A 20,050-nucleotide genomic window follows, 5' to 3' on the forward strand; every position below is an offset into this window, starting at 1 on the left:
AATCTATTGTAGAATGTTTTATTGACACAATAAAACGAAAACATGCTGGATTCGCTTCATATAAATTGTTAGCTTCATAAGAAGCCAAGTAATTATTTTCAAAGTATTGCTATGAAATTATTTTCAAAGTATCGCTAAAAAAATTATCCGCAACAAATAGCAAATACAATAAAAATCTAACAAAACCTGCGAATTTTTCTAAACTGTTAACACTATGACAATTTTTTTTCTAGCAAAAGACATTTTAACGTACTGCTATGTTATTTTTTTAAACATGTAATTTAATTAACCATGAAGCAATTAGTCTTTTTTATCACAATAAACAGCTTTCTCTGAACAATTATATTGATAAAAAAACAGATGTTAAAAGTAAACGTTTTTTCGGTAAACCATAAAATTAACGTAAAACGGAACGCCCAACAATACGACGAAAATTACATGAAAGAAATCATGTGGAAATCATCCTGTTCACACATTTTATACTTTGTTGGTATATTACGAAAGCAATGATGTTTAGTGGTGATTGTTTTTTAGTGAAATTTATCAGTTGTCTTAGTGATATAGCGCGGCGAGTATAGGTGTCCCTAAGGTCCTTACAAAATGTTTCAACTGTGATTTATTTTAATCATCATGACTACAATGAAGAATCCTAATTCGTCGTCTTCTAAGCTCGCACTCTTCAGTCATATTAAATACGAACACCTGGTAGCTGGAATATCGGGTGGTGTCACCTCTACTTTAATTCTGCACCCTTTGGACCTTATCAAAATCAGATTTGCAGGTGCGTATTTGTATTTTTGGCAGTTCCAAATCGTTGAAACGACAGCCAAGCATTGTTATATTTAAATAAATAGTGATACATTGTTGAAATGTGTTAAATTGTATCTTTTAAATATTTTTTGGTTATCTTTTGACCCTGAACTTGATCTGCATCTAGTGAAAGTGAAGCCGCAGTTTATCACGAGTTCCTGATGCAATAATAAACAAAGCTCGTAGCATATTTGTTGCAAACAGTACTATTTACACCAAACATTATTTTATGAATATCAGTTACCATGGATATATATTTTACAAAATATATATAATTCTTAACATTTTACATTTCTCTTTACCTTTTGTTTTATAATCAAGAGAGATAAAGGTTTTTTGCAAATAAAAATACATAATTTGCTATTCAAAGAAGTATAACTTTGAAAGAATTAAAAAAAAAAAGAGAAACCATTTAATTGTAATAAATTGTCTATTATATCTTTAATAGTATAAATCTAATGATGCCAAAATATTTCATTTCAATTGAATATAATACCTTATTTATTAAAATATGAACAACACAGAGAAAGCATACTCATGTCAATTAAGGAAGTAATCAATGAATGAAGATGTGTTCTTAATGAATGCATTATTCATTGTTCTGAAAACAGTCATTGTTTGCCGCATGTTGAAGCAATTTGATTATTGATGTCCCTATTGTCTTATGGTTTGAATTCTGGTATTGCATCTACAATTTTTCCATTCAATTTCCAGTTCGTAATTTTCATGTTGGATGTTCGACCAAATTGAATTCGCCTTTAATTAAATTTACGTATTTGTACTAATAAACTAATTTATCATCTATAATAAATACTCATGTTATTAACATCAAATTAACCAAATTGGAGAAAAAATTGATACTTTTATAGTATGAACAATTAGTGTACAAAGTCTATTGCTACTTGTAAATGACTTACTACTACTACTTGTTGCTTATTAAGTAAGTAAGTCGGTTGTGAACATTAAATGTTAGCTGGGTTTTTTTTTTAAATTATGGATAGAATTACATTAATTATTTATTGTGTAAAATGTTTACAGTGAATGACGGCAGGACCGCTACAGTACCAAGATATGATGGCCTCGGCAGTGCTTTTGTTACAATAGTTAAAAAAGAAGGTGTGAAAGGGTTGTACCGCGGTGTTACCCCCAACGTCTGGGGCTCAGGATCTGCTTGGGGCTTTTATTTCTTATTGTAAGTATCTATTCTCTTATTATAGGTTTTGTTTTTGAAAAATGTACAGATTTAATCATCTTTAATTTAATTGTTTTAATTTTATGTCTCTTTATTATTACAATGAATGCAAACATTATTTCAAGCCAGTCTTATGTTGATGTTTTATACAACTGTATAAAATTATTCCATATGATTAATGAAATCTTTGGGTTTTTTTAATTTGTTTTTATCTATATTTTAATACCATTATGTTTAATGTTTTACTTTTAATATCAGGAATCCAAAATAGTGTATTTAAATGTTTTTGTTTGTTAAAAGTTACAATGCAATAAAAACATGGATACAAGGTGGCAATGCGCGGACGCCACTGGGCCCAGGGCTGCATATGTTGGCAGCAGCTGAAGCAGGGGTGCTGTCTCTCATCATGACCAACCCCATCTGGGTGGTGAAGACGCGTCTCTGCTTGCAGTACAGCGACGAACATCTAGCAGATAACAAGAGATACAAGGGCATGGTTGATGGCCTCACCAAAATATACAGAACCGAAGGCATCAGAGGGCTATACAGGGTGAGTTATATTTTAAATTTTTATATGTAATGTTAATCTCTCTTGGATAAGCACTATTCTGTCTCAATAAAGTTGTTTTTTATTTAATTTTATAAGTATCTAGGTAAGGTTGTCTATTTTAAGTATCCATAAGTAGTAAACAAATAAACATGTACAGCTTATTGGCAATGTAAACTGTAGCTGTTTTTATTACATCTTTCAATATGATCATAAATGTTTAACATGTTTTCAGCGACCATTAACTAACTCATTGTCAAGCTATTACGCTGAATAAATTAAACTAATTTAAAAAATGAAGGTTGATTTTGAAATTTTGCACATACTGTATAGTTATGGATTTTTTAGGCGCGAACTATACACGATTCTTTTTTGGTATGTTATGTATGGGACAAACATACTAATATTGAATTGCATAAAGTTATTTTTTTTATCTTAAGCTGTGATTACGAGCAGTCTCGGTTTTCGTAAATATAACGTTGATAAAGATGAGCGATTGAATAAAAATACGCAAAATGCCCTTGGGCTGTCTTTATTGCGTCAATCTTATAGTGAACAATTCTTGATTTGTTATATGTAAATATCATAGTAATTCGTACTAGATAGTTGGTTTTTGTGTTTAAATTGTGCATTACATGGAACGAAATTAACTAGAAAAGTAAAAGAATATCTTGTAGTTTTTAATCTTTGATAGGTTATTAACTAAATCGAGATGCAAGAAAATTATTTAGTACCAGTCTTTTTGTTTAGATTTTTTTTCAATACAAGTGGCCAATAATGTATAAGAATACGTGTTATTTTTGTATAACATAAATATGGAGGAATATTTCATATTGGTACAGGTTTCATAACATAAATTTCAAATATCATAATATTGCGAATTCTTTAAGAGCTATAAGATATTTTACAAATAAACCGTTGCAAAGAATAAGATCATTCTATGGGCGTCACAGCCATGTTATGCTTTAATAATTCATTACCTCTTATGTTTTCTTCCAATTTGCACAGATTACCTTACCAATATGGCCGTCGTATCGTCGAGCTAATGCAACACCCTTATTTTGACATCCGACTACTATCCGATTCTTAACATAACAAGCACAATTACGACATTTTAAAACCATGACATAAATATTTTAAAATAATGTTTAGGGTCACAATTACAAAGCTTATATCGTTATTTCAAATTATGACAAATGGTACTGATTTATAGCACAGACTAACAACCTTCAAGAATACAGAATACGTCAAAAATAGTCAAAAAGCTGAAATTGAAGCAACAATTCACAGTACATTTTTACATTTAATTATGATTCTTTGCAAAGATGATTTTTATCCATACACTGTAAAGATTTTTATCATCATCATCGTATTTTTTAATTTTAACGCCATGTCACTGTTTTATAATAACTTAGAGCCAGTTATAAAAATTAGAGATGTATAATACCACCAGTAAACCTTATCACTTGAACAGTAATGAAAGCTAGTAATTATGTTATACAAATTTGTATTCAAAATATTATTATTCAATATAATACAATTCTAGGATTGCTTAAAAGAAAGAAGCCCATAAATAACTTGGCTGAGCTCATTTCCGCCAATTAATAAAATTACTGAATGTTACAATTTCAAAATAACTCCTTAATTAGTTCCACCAACATTTCTTGATAAATAAATTAAGTAAAGCAATTTATTCTTCAACTTAATTATTATAAAGTGAATGTTGACAAATGTTTACTTAATAATAAATTATCTACTAAGTAAATTCATTTACTCTTCATTACCCTTACTATATTCTACATTTACCATTCAGGCTAACACTAAACTCGCTAAGTCTTAGTAAAAGGTAAATGATTAGAAAAAGAAATAGATTTTGTTAACTTTATTTTATCTTATCTGTCACTAGATTTATGTCCTTGATTTTATATTTCATTGGTTATATTAAACATTATATTTCTAAATAATTTTTCTAGTAAGTAATGTTAGGAATAAAATTAGTACCGTGCTATAGAATTGGCGCAACTCTAGATTATCGGCATAAACGTCACGTCCCTACCTGACAGCTGTCAATGTCACTAGAAGTATGAATAGATTGGCGCGCATCCAGAGTCTGGCGAGAAGTGTTGCTCTGAGTTTAAAGCGACAGTATCAATTAAATAAGTTGTCTAATAGTAATAAGTTTTTAGCCTCATTATTTGTTGTCTGTAAGTTAAGATCAGACATTAAAAATTATTATAATAAAATTGAAGTCTCTGAGTACAAAAAGTATTGAATTCAAAGCGCCAATAGCCTAATGGTTTGGGGTACGGACTACCGATCTTTCGATCGAGGTTTCGAATTCCGCCATTCGACTATCGTAGTGAAACATATCCTAGCACAAGCCTAGAGCTGAGTTGGAATGGTTAAAGGAAATATTAAGGAATTAACAAAAATCTACTGATTTAAAAAAAAACATTGATATTAAAGTTTGTAGTCTAAATTGCTAATTTGGCTTAGATGTAGAACATAGTCTGGTAGATCATATAGGCTACATACTAAGTTTTTTTTATTTTGTCTATACTATATAAATGTGTATAATAAAACTTGCAGGGTTTCGTGCCGGGCATGTTCGGCGTGTCGCACGGCGCGCTGCAGTTCATGACGTACGAAGAAATGAAGAATCGATACAACGAGTACAGGAACCTGCCCATTGACATTAAATTGGTATGTCCAACTTTTTATTACGACTCTCTCGGAATGTAACATTTGCATCTCTTTTTTTTAGTTAAATGTAATGTTCATGTGAGACATGATATTTCAGAAATACTGTGCCATTTAATCTCGCTAAATCGTGTTTTTTTTTATTTTTTGTTTTATAAAATGGTCTCAAGTTTTTGCAAACTTTATACAGTATGGTATAATATCGAAATTTCAATTTGATACTGTTGTTAGGTAGATGATGTTAGGTTAGTACGAGGTGCTGCAAATTTTACCAATCTTGATTGCATGGGCGTTTCTAGGCGATGGTCTAGGAAAAGGGGATAGTTAAATGAGGGGGCAAGCTGTTAATTAAAGGGGCTAGTAGTTTTTTTTGACCACGATTCTGTTTGCGGAGAATTAAAAAAAATTGTAAGTGGCCTATGTGTTCTTCCAGACATTTATACATTAGTGCCAAATTTCATCAAGATCTGTTCAATAGTTTAGGTTTCGCATTTATAGCGCTAGTGAGGTACAAGTGGGTATCTAGGGAGGTAGTTAGGTGTAGGTGTAGGAGGGTAGGGCGGGTGTAGGGCGGGTGTAGGGCGGGTGTAAGGCGTGCGGGCGGTTGCAGACGTCGCTGGAGTACCTGTCGTTCGCGGCGGTGTCGAAGCTGCTGGCGGCGGGCGCGACGTACCCGTACCAGGTGGTGCGCGCGCGGCTGCAGGACCAGCACCGCAGCTACCGCGGCGCCTGGCACTGCGTCACCGACACCTGGAGGTACGAACGCGTCCGCGGCTTCTACAAGGGCCTCACGCCGTATCTCCTACATGTAACGCCCAATATATGCCTAGTTATGCTCATTTGGGAGAAATTCACTAATAACGATTGAATCGATCGATTATCTGATGGGAAACGTGCACTAGTTTAAATATATCGATATTGTTTATTTTTTTGTTACGATTGCTAATGTGTGACCAAAGACTTTATGTATATTCTTAAGACATTGTTCTTGTCAAAATAAAGTTGGCCGAGGCTTTTCAGAATTCGTTTGAAACAAAGAAGTGTATAAAATTATCTGCTTAAGAAGAGTAAAAATGACAAAGTATGCAGGATGATAACATAGAAGAAAAAAAATAGTAAAAATTATGTAAATACACCACAGATTAAATAAAAAAATTGAATAATAACCTGAAACTTGCGATAAAAATATTAAACAGTAAAAATGGTTCAAATTTTTTTATTATTGCATCATTAAAAATATTCAAAGATGTAAAATAAATAAAAATAGAAAAATGTATGTTATAATCACATTGAGAACATCACAATAATTTATTGTTCAGAAAACTCGTCATAATTATTATCAAATGGAGAAACATAAGCCATTGAGGCTGTAAATTTTATGTTGTAGAAACATTAAATTCAAAATTAACTAACATGGTTTTGTTTTTAAACTTATAACCTCCTAAAATATAGAAAAAAAGTCACACCTTTTTTTTAATTAACACCTTTGTGATTTTATTTGTAATATGCAGTGAGACAAAAATATGTTTTGAGTGTTTCACGAATTTTAAAATAGAATAATAGTTTTATCTGTGTATTTAAATCATTGTCTATGACCATTAAATTGACAGCTGTTCACCAACAGGGTTCTTTTTGGTGTCGTTTTTGTATATGGAGTGTTTTTTAAAGGTAAGATTAGTAATTAAGCAGGATTTTTGATTTTTTTTCATAATTTAATTAATAATTGCATTTTGTGAACGTACTTTTTTTTAAATGTTTATTATATGACTAAAATTTGACGACATGTTATTTAAGGAATATTTTTTTTTAGACTTGTTTAAAGTACGGGATTTCGACAGGTTATTTTTGTAAATATTTTTTTAAAATAACGACATAAAGTGAAGAATTCAAATTGTTAATTTTTTTGCAAAAAAAATATTGTATGTGATCATATAATTGTGATTATTTATAACCTGTCTCACGACATATGTTGTGTTGTTCGTGTATTAACTAATGCCCGCCAGAGCCGTAATCTCGTGTGTATTTCCCATCAGATCGCGATTGCGTCAAATTCGTGCAACACAACACCAAATTAGTGAATTGCACGTAGCACAATTTAGTTGTAATTTAAATTTTTGTGATAATAGTACTTAGATTATATTAAATGACTTCCAATCTCCTTAAAAGACACGTTTCTTTCGTATAACGTTACATGTGTGGTGAGACGACGATAGACTCTATGTATAATTTGTTTCAACTCAACACCTAAACCTTGTAAACAAACGAGCAGTTAAAAAGCTGCCTTTAATATATTTATTACATATTTGTTTCGGAAATATTTTTTTTTTATCACATAAGGTGGCAAACGAGCAAGCGGCCACCTGAAAACGCCAAAATGGCGAAGCGACCGCTGCCCATAGACATCCGCAATTGCAGATGCGTTGCCTACCCTTATCCGACGGAGAAGGAGACGCACATAAAGAGGATATTTCCCCCTCCTATGCATCTCCTTTACTGTCAAATCCACTTCCTCTTTCCAACCTCTCCTTATAAGAAAAAGGTGGTAAAGAGAGAGGGAATTAAATTAGGCCTCCGGTACCACACTCATTAGACGAAACACGGAATTGTTTCCATTTTACGCCTGTCTTCTGTGTGGTCGTGGTATTACTGGGGGCGTGCCGGCCTATTCGTGCTAAGATGTTAAAGCGGGCACTTCCACTGTTAATATTAATATTATTACTTGTGAAATAAGTGTAAGTGGAGATATTCTGAGAGGTTTGATATCGCAATGTTGGTTTACAAATTTTAGGTTTTCAGTTGAAATAAAATATAAGATGGATTCGTTTCAACTTGTTTCCTCTCTTAAATTAACTAATAGTGAAATTACATTTTAATAGTAAATTATTACTAATACGCAAGTTTGAAGCTATTCTGTCTTAGACGCTTATCGTATTTGTGTACCCACCATTGACCATTGGTGTTTGTTAAAATTTCATTTTACAATAACATTTCAGTTTTATTTCAAATATTAGCCACACAAGTGGGTTGTAATATTAAATCAATATAAAATAAGTATTTATTGAACATAAACTTTACACATATGAATATTATTTATTAAAAACAAAGGTATTAAAATTATACTTTCTATTGTATTTGATTGTAAATACCTTGGTTATGTTATTAATTGATATGTGTGAAGTTATAAAATGAACCAAAAATAATGCGATGTTTAAAACTAAATTTGCATTATTTTTGTGTCTCGAAAATCCTTTTTGACTTGTGTCGGTTCAGAGAAAAATATATTCGTTTTGCGACTTGTGAAAAAAGTTTCGTTAAAAATGACTTAATCATATTTTTCCTTCTATCTGTAACAAAACACCTTTGTATTTTGAATTTTTGCCTATAAGAAAAAGCTTTGTTTTTTCTTCATAAAAAAAATAAGTGCCTACTTCATCTAAATGTAACCACTGAAAATAAACTTATGAAAACAAATGTCTATCATTCACACACTTGTTTAATTATTATTCAAATTACATTTTATTTGTCGACTATTAAATATTATAAAATTTGCCTTTTTATTATTTTGGATTATTAATAGTATGTGATATTTAAACAAACTATTTTTTATTTCAATTTAGTGGTAAGTTTAAAAAATATATTCAACAGCTTGTCAAATTAATTATTCCAATTTCACGTGTTCTACATAAACGTAAATAAACCAAATCATACAAAACATATACTTTTAATGTCGATGTGTTTAGATATATGAGTATAGAATTTTGATAGGTATTTTTCATATATCTTCCATATTATTTAATTTGCATAAATGCGTATATTTTTCTTTGCACTGTTGCGTGTTGTTCCGTGGCTGGCCACAAACTTTGAGACGTATATATTTTTATATAATGTATTAGTTTAACTGTTTCCAATCACCTATTCAATTTGTGTAATCAATAAAAGATAGCAAATTGATAATGGAGATGGTTTTATTTTATGATACGATATTAAATGTTAACCCTTAGGCTCCTTGTACACAAGGTTACGCAAATCTGCGATTTTATTCTTAAAGCAACTTATGTTATATAATCTCAGATGTTCGTACAAGGTACGTTACATATGACATTGTATTGCATAAGCCATTTTGAGGCTAAAATTGCATATTTTCGTTTCTCTGTATAAAGAGGCTTAAATATATTAACATTTTCCTTTAAATCCTCTTGATAATAAAAACGAATAAAACTACATTAGTAATAATGGAAAGGTAGGTAACAAAAATATTGTATGTGCTTTAAAATCAATATATCGGTAAGTAATTGATTTTTTTAGTGAATTATATTTGGTTATTATAAAGAACAGCCGCATTGGTTGCAGGCATGAGGGCTGGAGGGGTTTCTACAAGGGTCTGCAACCGAACCTCGTGCGCGTCGTGCCTGCGACCATGATCACATTCCTCACATATGAAAATGTATCGCACTACATGTTGCGAAGGGGACAACAACTTAAACTATAATTTTCAATATAAATAGACTAAGTTATCTGACCCGGTGCGCATATTTTTTTTAGATCAGGGACCCCGTCAATGTCAAATATCACAAGATCGTGTCGTCCCGTAGGAGGCTCTTTGAAAATAGTATAAATAGAGTAGGTTTTACATGTTTTCACATACTAAACGCTATATCGCCCCTCACCGGGTCAGATAACTTTGTCCGATTATACGTACCCTTTGAATCCATTTATTCTATCTATTTAGTAATAAAATGTCAATTCGATTGGTATATAAACTTTTATTTATGTTTTAAGTTCTCTTACTGTTAGGTAAACATTATAATATAATTATTATTGCAATTTTAAGATTTATATTGCTTCTAAGCTGCACTCTTCAACCGTGCGTCGCCAACCTTCAACCGCGCGTCGCCAACCTTCAACTGTGCGTCGCCAATCGATGATTATAGGTGACGCCTATGAACTGGGCATCATATATGCCTCTTATCTTTCACTAGTTTGAAAAGAAAAATCATTAGATTAAATAAATAATTCAGCTCTATTTCTAAGTATTCATTGACAGGCAAGTTTTTTATATTAAACTCAGTTAATTTGGCCTATGATTAGTGAAGATTTATTTTAATGTCGCATTTGTTTTTCAATTTACTTTTTTAATTGTAATAGTGCCTTTAATTGAAGTTTTTAAATCACTATGAAGTACAAATTTTCTATTGAAATGCGAAAAGCTGCTTGGGATGCTATTCTTATTCGATTTTATTAAATATAATTATTTTGTGTTATTTCTGACAATATATACTCTTGAAAACATTTACTGGTAAAACCAAAGTGTTAATCTAAGATTTTTTTTAGTAATTATCATTTAAGGATTTTGTTCAAATGACGTGACGTGTATTGTGTTGAATATAATTATTTAAACACAAAAACCAATGTTATGTACAGTGGAATTATGTTTTTGGGGTTAATCGCACATATTTCAAATTATTAGACTATTGTAAGTTAATTATTATTTTAATTTAGTTTTTTAGGCTGTGTTAAAGCATGTTCCTTATTTAGTTAATAAATAATTACCCTCAAAATGTATATCTTCATCCAGCTTTGTCATGGTCAAAATTAGAAAATGGCCTATAACAAAAGTTTCTGTTGAACGTAATTTTAATTTTGAATGTAGATGAAGTTCTAGTTAGTTACCGTAAATTAAGGTTTTGCTAAATGCTTTTGGGTTGTTGAAATATGATTTAAGGTAATGCCATTTTTGTTTTATTAAATTGCTTAAAAACGTCGCTATCGTTTTCTTTTATTCGTAATTCATCGGAGGTTTGTCACGTCCCAGAATAAAAGATTTTATCTTTGCATTAGATAAAAAAAATATTACGCGATATGTAATCGGTCTAGATACCGAAGAGTTTGTCGTAAATCTGCATACACGCAGACTTATACATACTAATGTTGGAAAATTCACCTTTCTTTTACACCTGTATGCGATTATCGTTATCGCTGTTTTTCTCAAATAGAACGAAAGAGATGGCAATATTGTCGTAAAACAGTGAAGACTTGCGTTATCTATTGCGCTCAAAATGTGTTCTGTGGCGCGCATCGCGGCAGTCGCAGCGCGGGAAACTGAGAGATGTCGACGTCACAAGGACGGAAACTGGCCACTTTTATCGAAGGATTTTCAACAGATTTCAAAGTTGTGATTTGAAACTCGTTCGAAATTTAAACATGGTAAGTCATTTTTAATAGCAACTGTTTGTAAATTGTGTTTGTAGATGGCGCTGTCAGCTGTTAATGAGTTTCTTTCATACGTTTGTATACAGAATGAAAGGCGTATTGAAGAGTTTTTACCTTTGTGAGATATTCTGAAAGAAAAATCTGTTTTATATTTTTTAAATAAGTTCGACTTTAGATAGGAAATACACTGTTATTTGTTAAAACTTACAATAAACATAATTATTGTTGTTGGTTTACTAAATCCTCCTTACATTGTATTTATGTTTACATGTAAATGAGTTATCAAGTTCGTCAGAGATAACCTACAGGTTATTAGCATTTAATTTGGTAGGAAATAGCAACTACCGTATTGTAGTGCCATACGAAAATTATCAAATATACAAGCACTTAAAAAAATAAAGTTTAGTAATACGTCAAAGCAATATCATCTCTTTTGATATACGTACTTGCAATATATAAACCTGTAGTTACTAAGGTGGATAGGATTACGATAGATTAGGTAACCATATATATTTTTTACTAATTTTAGGATACATCTAAGATGGGAAACTCAAGCGACTTACATTTGCAGGAAAATCGCGTAATGGGGTAATTTTCCTGTTGGATTTTCACCAGTAGAAACCAACATTTAATCTCTATTATATTTATTAATCTATATTGTACGTTGCACAAACCAAATAAGATACTGTTAGCCGATTCGGACAAAAATATCTTGCAATCGTTTTTCGAACATTTATGTCACGTACTTTTGGTTTACTTCCACGAAAGTGTCCGTAATTTGAATTCTGATTCCGAGTAATTCTGTAAATATATTTTTTTTAAATTCGTTTACGTAACACAAAACATTGCTTTGGCATTCAACACTTACATTTCTTCATTTAGATTTTTTTCTGATCCAGATGCAAAAAACACAGCAAAGATGGCTTCATAAATATCTTTGTATCAGTTGATGGTATTATGCACTAGAAATAAGATAGATGTATTGAAAGATTTCTTCTAAACAAGACGCCAAAAAGGTACAAAGTAATTTTACAATACCAATCAGAATGACTGCCTTATGGAGCATCAAACGACTTTGCTAAACTATAGTAGGTAATAAAATTGTATGAAATCTTCTCTGTACCATACAAAGATAATCTAAGTGTTGTTATATTTGTTTGATGTTTTCATATTAATGAGATAATAAATAGTTTATTTTATTTCAAATGAAACAATTAAGTCGCAATAAATCATACGCACGACCTCTTGACGGTGAACGATCGGGATTGAAAATTTATTCTCCGAAGATATTTATTAATAGTCTTCATTATCACTGAGAGGGCAAATATGTTCACTTCATTTTACTTTGTTCCGTTGATAAGAATAGTCTTGTACACAGTCAATTGTTTCGTATAATTCAGACAATATTCATAGTGTCGCCATCTTGGAAAATTTAAGTTTCAAATCATCTCATTCAACTCTTGATTTAATGTTTAAATTATATTGTGATGTTGGTAAAGTGTTGCGATAATTTAGAAGCGGTGTATCGTTTTGAGAATTGATCGATATATTTGTTAACAATGATTAAGCAACTGAACAAACATTCGGTACACGAACAGTTGTTGCAACAGGAGAGACTGGTCGAATCTAAAACTAAACAGAAACTCAACTCTACGACATCAGTGACACGGAATGGAAAGCTAATCTTGCAGGTTTGTATTTTAATCATTAAAAAAATTTAATAGATATCGAGTACCAAAGCGCAAGCAAGTGTGGTTGACTACGACCTAGCCCGAAGTCTTTGAACAAATATGAGCTGACTACAAGTACAAGGTACCTACACCAAATCTAAAGCAAAGGGAGACACTATGAAGTAATACAAATGCATATACCGTAAACTGGATTTGTTTGTACGCAGAAATAATGGCGGGTTCGAACCCGCGACCTTTATATCATTGCTCCGACGCAATATAACTATATTTAAATGTATTATCAATTTTTTATATAAATAGTGTAAATAGTATTAAATGCTTTTAGCCTTGTGAGCAGACATCAACATTTTTTAAATTTCGTTTATAATAAAATCCGTTTTGAAAATATATTTAGTAAATACTGTTTATAATTAGACTTAACGCATTTTCGCTAAACATTATAATGTAATGTAAATAGTTATAATTTTTGAGTGTCAATTGGATAATGTCGAACGTAAGTTAGTGCGCTGATAATATTTGATAATACATCTATATGTAGATAGTGTATCAAAATACTCGACCAAGTGAACACCTATTTACGTTTTAAAGAAGGAATCGTCGACATGTTCACGGAAGCAAATTAGTTGTTTATATGTTTTGGTCACAAAGTAACAATTATCATTACGTTAAAGTATAATTTATTGTGAATATCGATAGTCTATTGACGTTGAATTATATCTTTTTTAAATAATAATGCTGTGAGTTGCGTCAACATACATATGACATTTTATGCGGTGATTTGTGTAAACAATGGAAGTCCAGAGAAACGGGTTATTTCATGTAAGTGAATTGATACATTCTAGTATCAACAATATGTTCCTATATTGTGACTGAGGCATAGGTCATCAATTTCTACGTTTTGAACCAATATTTAGACTGACGAGTTTTGTCTTGAGTCGTGCCGTGCACTTTAATTTCTGCCTTTTTGCTGCTGCAAAAAGAGATTGAAACTATTGCATCGATATGAGAATATTCAATTCTATGCTGTCTGGTAATTTCATGAACGAGTTTCCTGATTATGGTCCTAAACCTATAATTTTTATGTTTACATTCTTAATTGTGTTAATGATGACAGATGACGTATGATAGAGTTATGTGGAGGACAAAAATCTGTTGCGCCGACCCTACGGGAGTAGGATAAGGAGAAAGATGATGATTCATAGTTGTGTTAATCTTTTTAAAAATATATATACATTCAAAGGTTATGAGCTCTAGTAACGTGTTTTTTTGTCGATAAATAGTTTGTTTTCGGTGGCCATTTCCGACGCTTGTTCCTAATCTAATCTGATGCATATTTACTCATCGAATATAACGTAATATTCGATTGGACAATAAACGGGTGATTCATCCATATCAGATATCCTACTTTTTTGGACTAATGTTAAGTTCAAATATTAACATCTGCATCCGCTTTTTAATAACGTGTTTTTGTAATATTAAATTAATTTTATGAATTCACTGCCATTAAATGTGTTTACTTTAATTTGAATATTGAATTGACCGCTGTGGCATTCAGTTACATATATTGTACTATACTATTGAAAACAGCATGCATTCTACTTCGTTTTTGGGTTGATCTGTTGTATATATATTGCTATTATTTTATGCGCAGGCGCCGAAAGTTAACTAAACCATACAAATTACGCTTTATTAAAATATGAAGTAACGTTGTCGTTATATTTAATAGATATATGTATGCATATAGAACTGTAGGTTTGTCTGCAATAGTTAAAGAGATACCTTTATTTAACCATAGGTAGGTACATACAAGTGCGTTTACCCGTTTATATTGCCTTAATTTATTGCATATCTTAGTATTTTTATTAAATCATCTAGTTACATGTCTTCATTCATAATACTTATTATTCAAGAAACAACATTTTATCACCTTAGGAGTTTTTTCTCATACCTATGCCCACAAGATAATATAAACTTGTATTTTTATTTAATATAGTAATTTAATTATTTTTATAAGTTCCTGTTGTTATTATTTATTAATAAACGTTTGACATTAGTCTGAAGTGTGCCATAAGTTCTTAAATAATCGTCACCATTGAGTTATTTATTGCTATGCCGTGAAATCGATATGAACGAAATTTTATCAAGAAATGTTTTCTTCTTTACTTTGTTTAGTTTCATTTTTTTTTGTATCTACTAATGATTCCGGTTTTAATTTTTGTAGATGTAATGTGGAAATTATTGTTTACTTACGAATAAATTATATTAAATTTAAAATATTATCACAACTTTCTTAAACCTATTTTGTGATGTAGAAAGTGACGATAAAGCTTTTGGTTTTATCTCTTTTCGTTTCTTTTTTAGTATTTTTTTATAATAGTTGATTCATTAAAATTCAACCATTTCTGTAAACAAAATCAAATGTTAAATAGTGGAAGACCTGTAGATTTTTAGCGGCAAGTTTCTTTTATATTTGGAATAACTACTCTAATAAAATCTTGCGAATATAATTTACATAAGCAAAGAAAGCAAAAATGACCCTAAATTTCGTCGCGATTTTGAGCTAAACTATTTAACTACGTCGTAGTCTTAGACTCCAAAAATCAAACAAAAAAGTGGGACCCACCTGCAAGCATTACCTTTCGTATAAAAAAAGAATTATCAAAATCGCTCCACTAGCGGCGGAGTTATGCCTTAACACACATAAAAAAAATATATCGACGAATTGAGTACCTCCTTCTTTTGGGAAGTCGGTCAAAAAATAACTTTGCCCAAGTTCTCGAGTTTTGTCTAAGTATGTCGGTGATTGATTGTGAAGTTGGGCAGATAATAATCTGCCTAGAATTCATTTAAACTTTCAATAAACTTATAAGAACAGAATGTAACTCTTCGGTTTTTCATAAAAGATTTTTATCGGGGATATTTTACCTTTTAATTTACTACTTCTGTTTTGTGAAATTGGGAACTTAAATTTCAAACTATTGTGTAATAACTTTAGAACTAATGTTAACACATAACTATGACGCATTTTAACCACTTACCAAATAAGTTAACTGGAAATATTTCTACATTCCAAGGTCTAACAGGTTTGTGCTATTAAAAAAAATGAGTTTTTGTCTCTCCTATCTATAATTCGAACATTAATTTACATTTTAACGAGCCACCAAAACTAACCTCAACTTAATGATTGTTTAGCGACATTTTTTAAATAAAATCTAGTTTTAGTAGTTTATTTAATAAGTAATGCGATATATTACTTATAAACAAAATATTCGAATTGACATCTGAAATTTACGAGTTATTTGTTTAGTATTTTTCACGATGTAGTTTTATATTTTTTAAACGGATTTAGTAGATTCTCGTTTGTTTTTTAGATTAAAATTAAATAAAACTATTTGCTTTATTACATTTTATCATGAATTTTGATATAACAAAGAAAACTTAGTTTTATTTTACGCAAAAAGAACTAGACTAAAAAATAAAATACATTTCAATTAATTTAAAAAAAAAATATTAAAATAACATGTCGGACATAGACATATTACCTACTAGCTTTCGCCCGTGACTTCGTTCGAGTGGAATTAAAACAAAACCAAAGCAAATAGGCTATGTGTTCTTTCAGGCTATCCTCTGCATCTATGTCAAATTCCATCGAGATCCGTTGAGCAGTTTAGGCTACAAACTCTAACAAACATTCATCCATCCATCTAAACTTTCGCATTTAGAATATTGGTCAGATAGATAGAGTAATTTCATACTAGTTTAACATCTAACAGACAGTCAAGTGTATGAGGGATCTAAGTATTATGTATCTAAGATGTAGAGGATATGAGCATATCTTGTAGATCGTATCTACTTAATGTACCTAAGTTAACAGCTTTAAGTTACTAAATAACCTATAAAAACGTGCCATTTGCTTCAAAATCGTGCCCTCTAAAGTTTAAAATGTAGATTAAAAATTATAATTCTGTTCAGTTAACCCCATGACATTACATTTGTAAGGATTTTTCCATTTTGATATAAAAAGATTATGTTTCCACATTAAGTAAATTAACCACAGTCGTTTAAATATTTGTGCATTTTTTAAAATAATAATATTTGTAATAATCGTTTACTAAAGGTTAAATTCTTTAATAATGATTCTTATTATAGGGGGCGGTCGATTTTATTGTCGACTGCATCCGCTATTGGTTGCCAATAAGCCACTTTTGCATACCACATCCAATAGTAAACAATATTGCAAACGTGTATATAAGATTAGAGTGTTTTGTTTTACGGTAAAATTGTAAACACCGTTTTTAACAGGTAACTCGGGATATTGCAAAGTTGTAAATTGTCATTAAACGAAACATTCGTAATTACCATACGTTAAATTTCCTTAAAATTCACAACACAAGCAGCGGTAGAGCCCGCTTTAACATCTTCGCACGAATGGGCCGGCACGCCTGGTGTAATACCACGACCACACAGAAAACAGCCGTGAAGTGGAAGCAATCGAAGCAAGGTGCCGGAGGCTTAATTTTTGTCCCTTACCCTTTCTAGCCTTGTCTTAAGAGGAAAGAATGGGAAGGTAAAGTGGATTTGACGGAGGAGGAAATGCATAAGAAGGGGAAATGTTCTCTTTATGTGCGTCTCCTCCTCCGTCAATGAAGGGTAAGCAACGCATCTGCAATTGCGGATGTTTATGGACGGCGGTCGCTTTCCATTTCGGTGGATTCAGGTGGCCGTTTGCTCGTTTGCCACCTTATATTATAAAAAAAAAACAAGCATGGACAATTAGATAAGGTTAAACAGTGTCAGAAAAATATTAAAAATACCGTTAAGTAATATTTTGTATAGCGGTTCGTCGTTTCGATTATTTTTACAGTATTATTAAAAAGTAATTTTAGTTACAAACTTATTAAAGTTCACGATATTAATGTGATGTCAACAAATACTCGTATTAGCAAAGTATTGCACAAACTTAAAATTAACCGCAAAATGCTGCTAAATATCTTATTACCAACTATTATTAAATGCAATTATCCCATATCGGTTGCAATGTTAAGATAAAAATATTTAACGGTGTTAAACCCGTTAATTTAAGTAATTTAGCCAAATCAAGGATTATCTCTTATTATTTAGCAATTATTGCAACATTTAATAATTTAAATTATCTATTGCTACCTTTTCCAGTTACCTTTTATCGCATGCACGTAAGTACAGCAAGGTTTCGTTTCTTTAGGTACTTAGATAAGCGCTTAAGTTAAATTTAAATATAAACAGACACCTTTATAAGTGTTTTATTATAATTTTTTTAAATATAGTATTATTCTTGGCGTCACTTTTTATTAAGTAAGCGTCCTTATTCCACCTTTGTCATTGTTAGCAACCATTTATTAAAACTTGATAAATCGTATACAATAATCAAATTCTTTGACTTAAATCTGAATTAACAGTAATTTACAACAACCTACAATTTTATAATTTTCCGACATTTAACAGGTAAAGTAACTATAAGTTATTTTTTTTAGTTTAAGAATTTTGTTTATCACATCTCTTGAAATGGTGCATTCACAAATGATTCGACAGGTGAGTGTGGGTTAAAGTACACGAGGGGTTATTTATTCCTTGTGATAATACTTGTAGAAGACATTATATTATAGCAAATATCATTGTTCATAACTTCAACTTCTCGACAGGCGCGTTTTCCCTGTGGGCGCAATAAGTATAAAATAAGATACTTTTTGATGAACGAAAAAATGTTAAATATTAAATTATGATTTAAAAAAAAAATATCTCATCGAGAACATGTCGGTTTACAACATTCCATATTTGAAATTACGATTGATTTTTTTTTATTTTATGGCATTAACTCTAATCAACTAGCGTGATTCTTCCAGCCAGTATTTAAAATGACGGTCGATATCAAAACTAGCAGCCTCGCTTGCGGGGCTTCCCTTTCGTTTTAAAGGAGTCCCTACAAATGCTCGTATTTACTAATTATGGTTCAACAGCTCGCCATTGGGTCACTTGACAATGACGAAGACCAATGCTGATGGACAGTTAGATTTTTCGGCCGACAGTCCTAGATCAAGTTACTAAACACGGCTTAGATTTGTTTCTAGGTCGAATTGCTCGTAAATCCAATTATATTCGTCTGTAAGTTTTATCAATGGATTCATTTGAAACTAGTCATAAAAATAAACAACTATGATGTAAGAAGCTAGAGTTGAACTTCAACTATGTGATTAGAAAAAATATTCGTCAGAAAATAAAAAAATAAAAACAACAAACAAAAGTATCAATTTTGAGAACTAACTAATAAATTGAAAAATAGTAAACATTAGTGTGTCATATAGATTTAGGTTTAATTTAATACAATATACATTAGAACAGATATAACACTTATGATATTTACTTATTTTCAATGATAATTCTATATACGGTTTGAATGTTTCATTAAAATAAAAATCTAAATCTGTATACATTTTTAAGGAAGTTGTTATCTTTGTATGGGTACCTTGGCCTAAAGAACTTTTGTAAGATATTTTCCAATGTTATAGCTAAGATTATACACTAATCAATACTTTAATATGCATTAATAAATAACCTTATCCTGTCTGTAACTGCGTTAATTATATTCATATAAAATTAACACGTATTACAAATATTTGTGATAAACGTTAAATAAGCATACTATTTTTAATAACTCATAATTAATTGTCTGTTATAGTTTTGTTTGGTCTGACGCGTTTATTGCTAGGAATTATTGCGAGATTGAATTACATTCGAGATGACTTAGTGAAGCGTTTGCACAGGCTTCTTAATGTCATAGGCGCAGGGCTAGTCGAAATGTTATCCAAGGTTCATGCTCGGGCGATCAGGAGCGAGGCCGGCGCGAGCGGCAGCGGGAGCGGGACG

General features: G+C 31.0%; 2 protein-coding genes across 3 annotated transcripts in view; both read left to right on the plus strand.

The window, feature by feature from the left end:
• The first annotated feature begins 382 nt into the window (after window positions 1–382).
• LOC106111911 (mitochondrial folate transporter/carrier) lies at window positions 383–11,011 on the plus strand. Its single transcript, XM_013294113.1, has 6 exons — window positions 383–781; window positions 1,849–2,002; window positions 2,303–2,552; window positions 5,139–5,252; window positions 5,860–6,005; window positions 9,600–11,011. Exons 1-6 carry the CDS (start codon window positions 631–633, stop codon window positions 9,736–9,738), a joined length of 954 nt encoding a protein of 317 aa, XP_013149567.1. The 5' UTR covers window positions 383–630; the 3' UTR covers window positions 9,739–11,011.
• Window positions 11,012–12,819: 1,808 nt separating this feature from the next.
• LOC106111959 (ras-related protein Rab-32) overlaps window positions 12,820–20,050 on the plus strand; it is a 19,880-nt gene continuing 12,649 nt past the window's right edge. The window contains exon 1 of one of the 2 annotated variants that reach the window (XM_013294170.1): window positions 12,820–13,150. In XM_013294170.1, coding sequence (XP_013149624.1) covers window positions 13,019–13,150 — 132 coding nt within the window. In that variant the 5' untranslated portion in view covers window positions 12,820–13,018. Of the gene's footprint in view, window positions 13,151–13,727; window positions 13,970–20,050 lie in introns of those variants that run through there. The other variant, XM_013294172.1, reaches the window with a different exon arrangement.

Source organism: Papilio polytes, unplaced genomic scaffold (assembly GCF_000836215.1).
Source record: "Papilio polytes unplaced genomic scaffold, Ppol_1.0 DF824146.1, whole genome shotgun sequence".
In the NCBI taxonomy this organism is placed as follows: Eukaryota; Metazoa; Arthropoda; class Insecta; order Lepidoptera; family Papilionidae; genus Papilio; species Papilio polytes.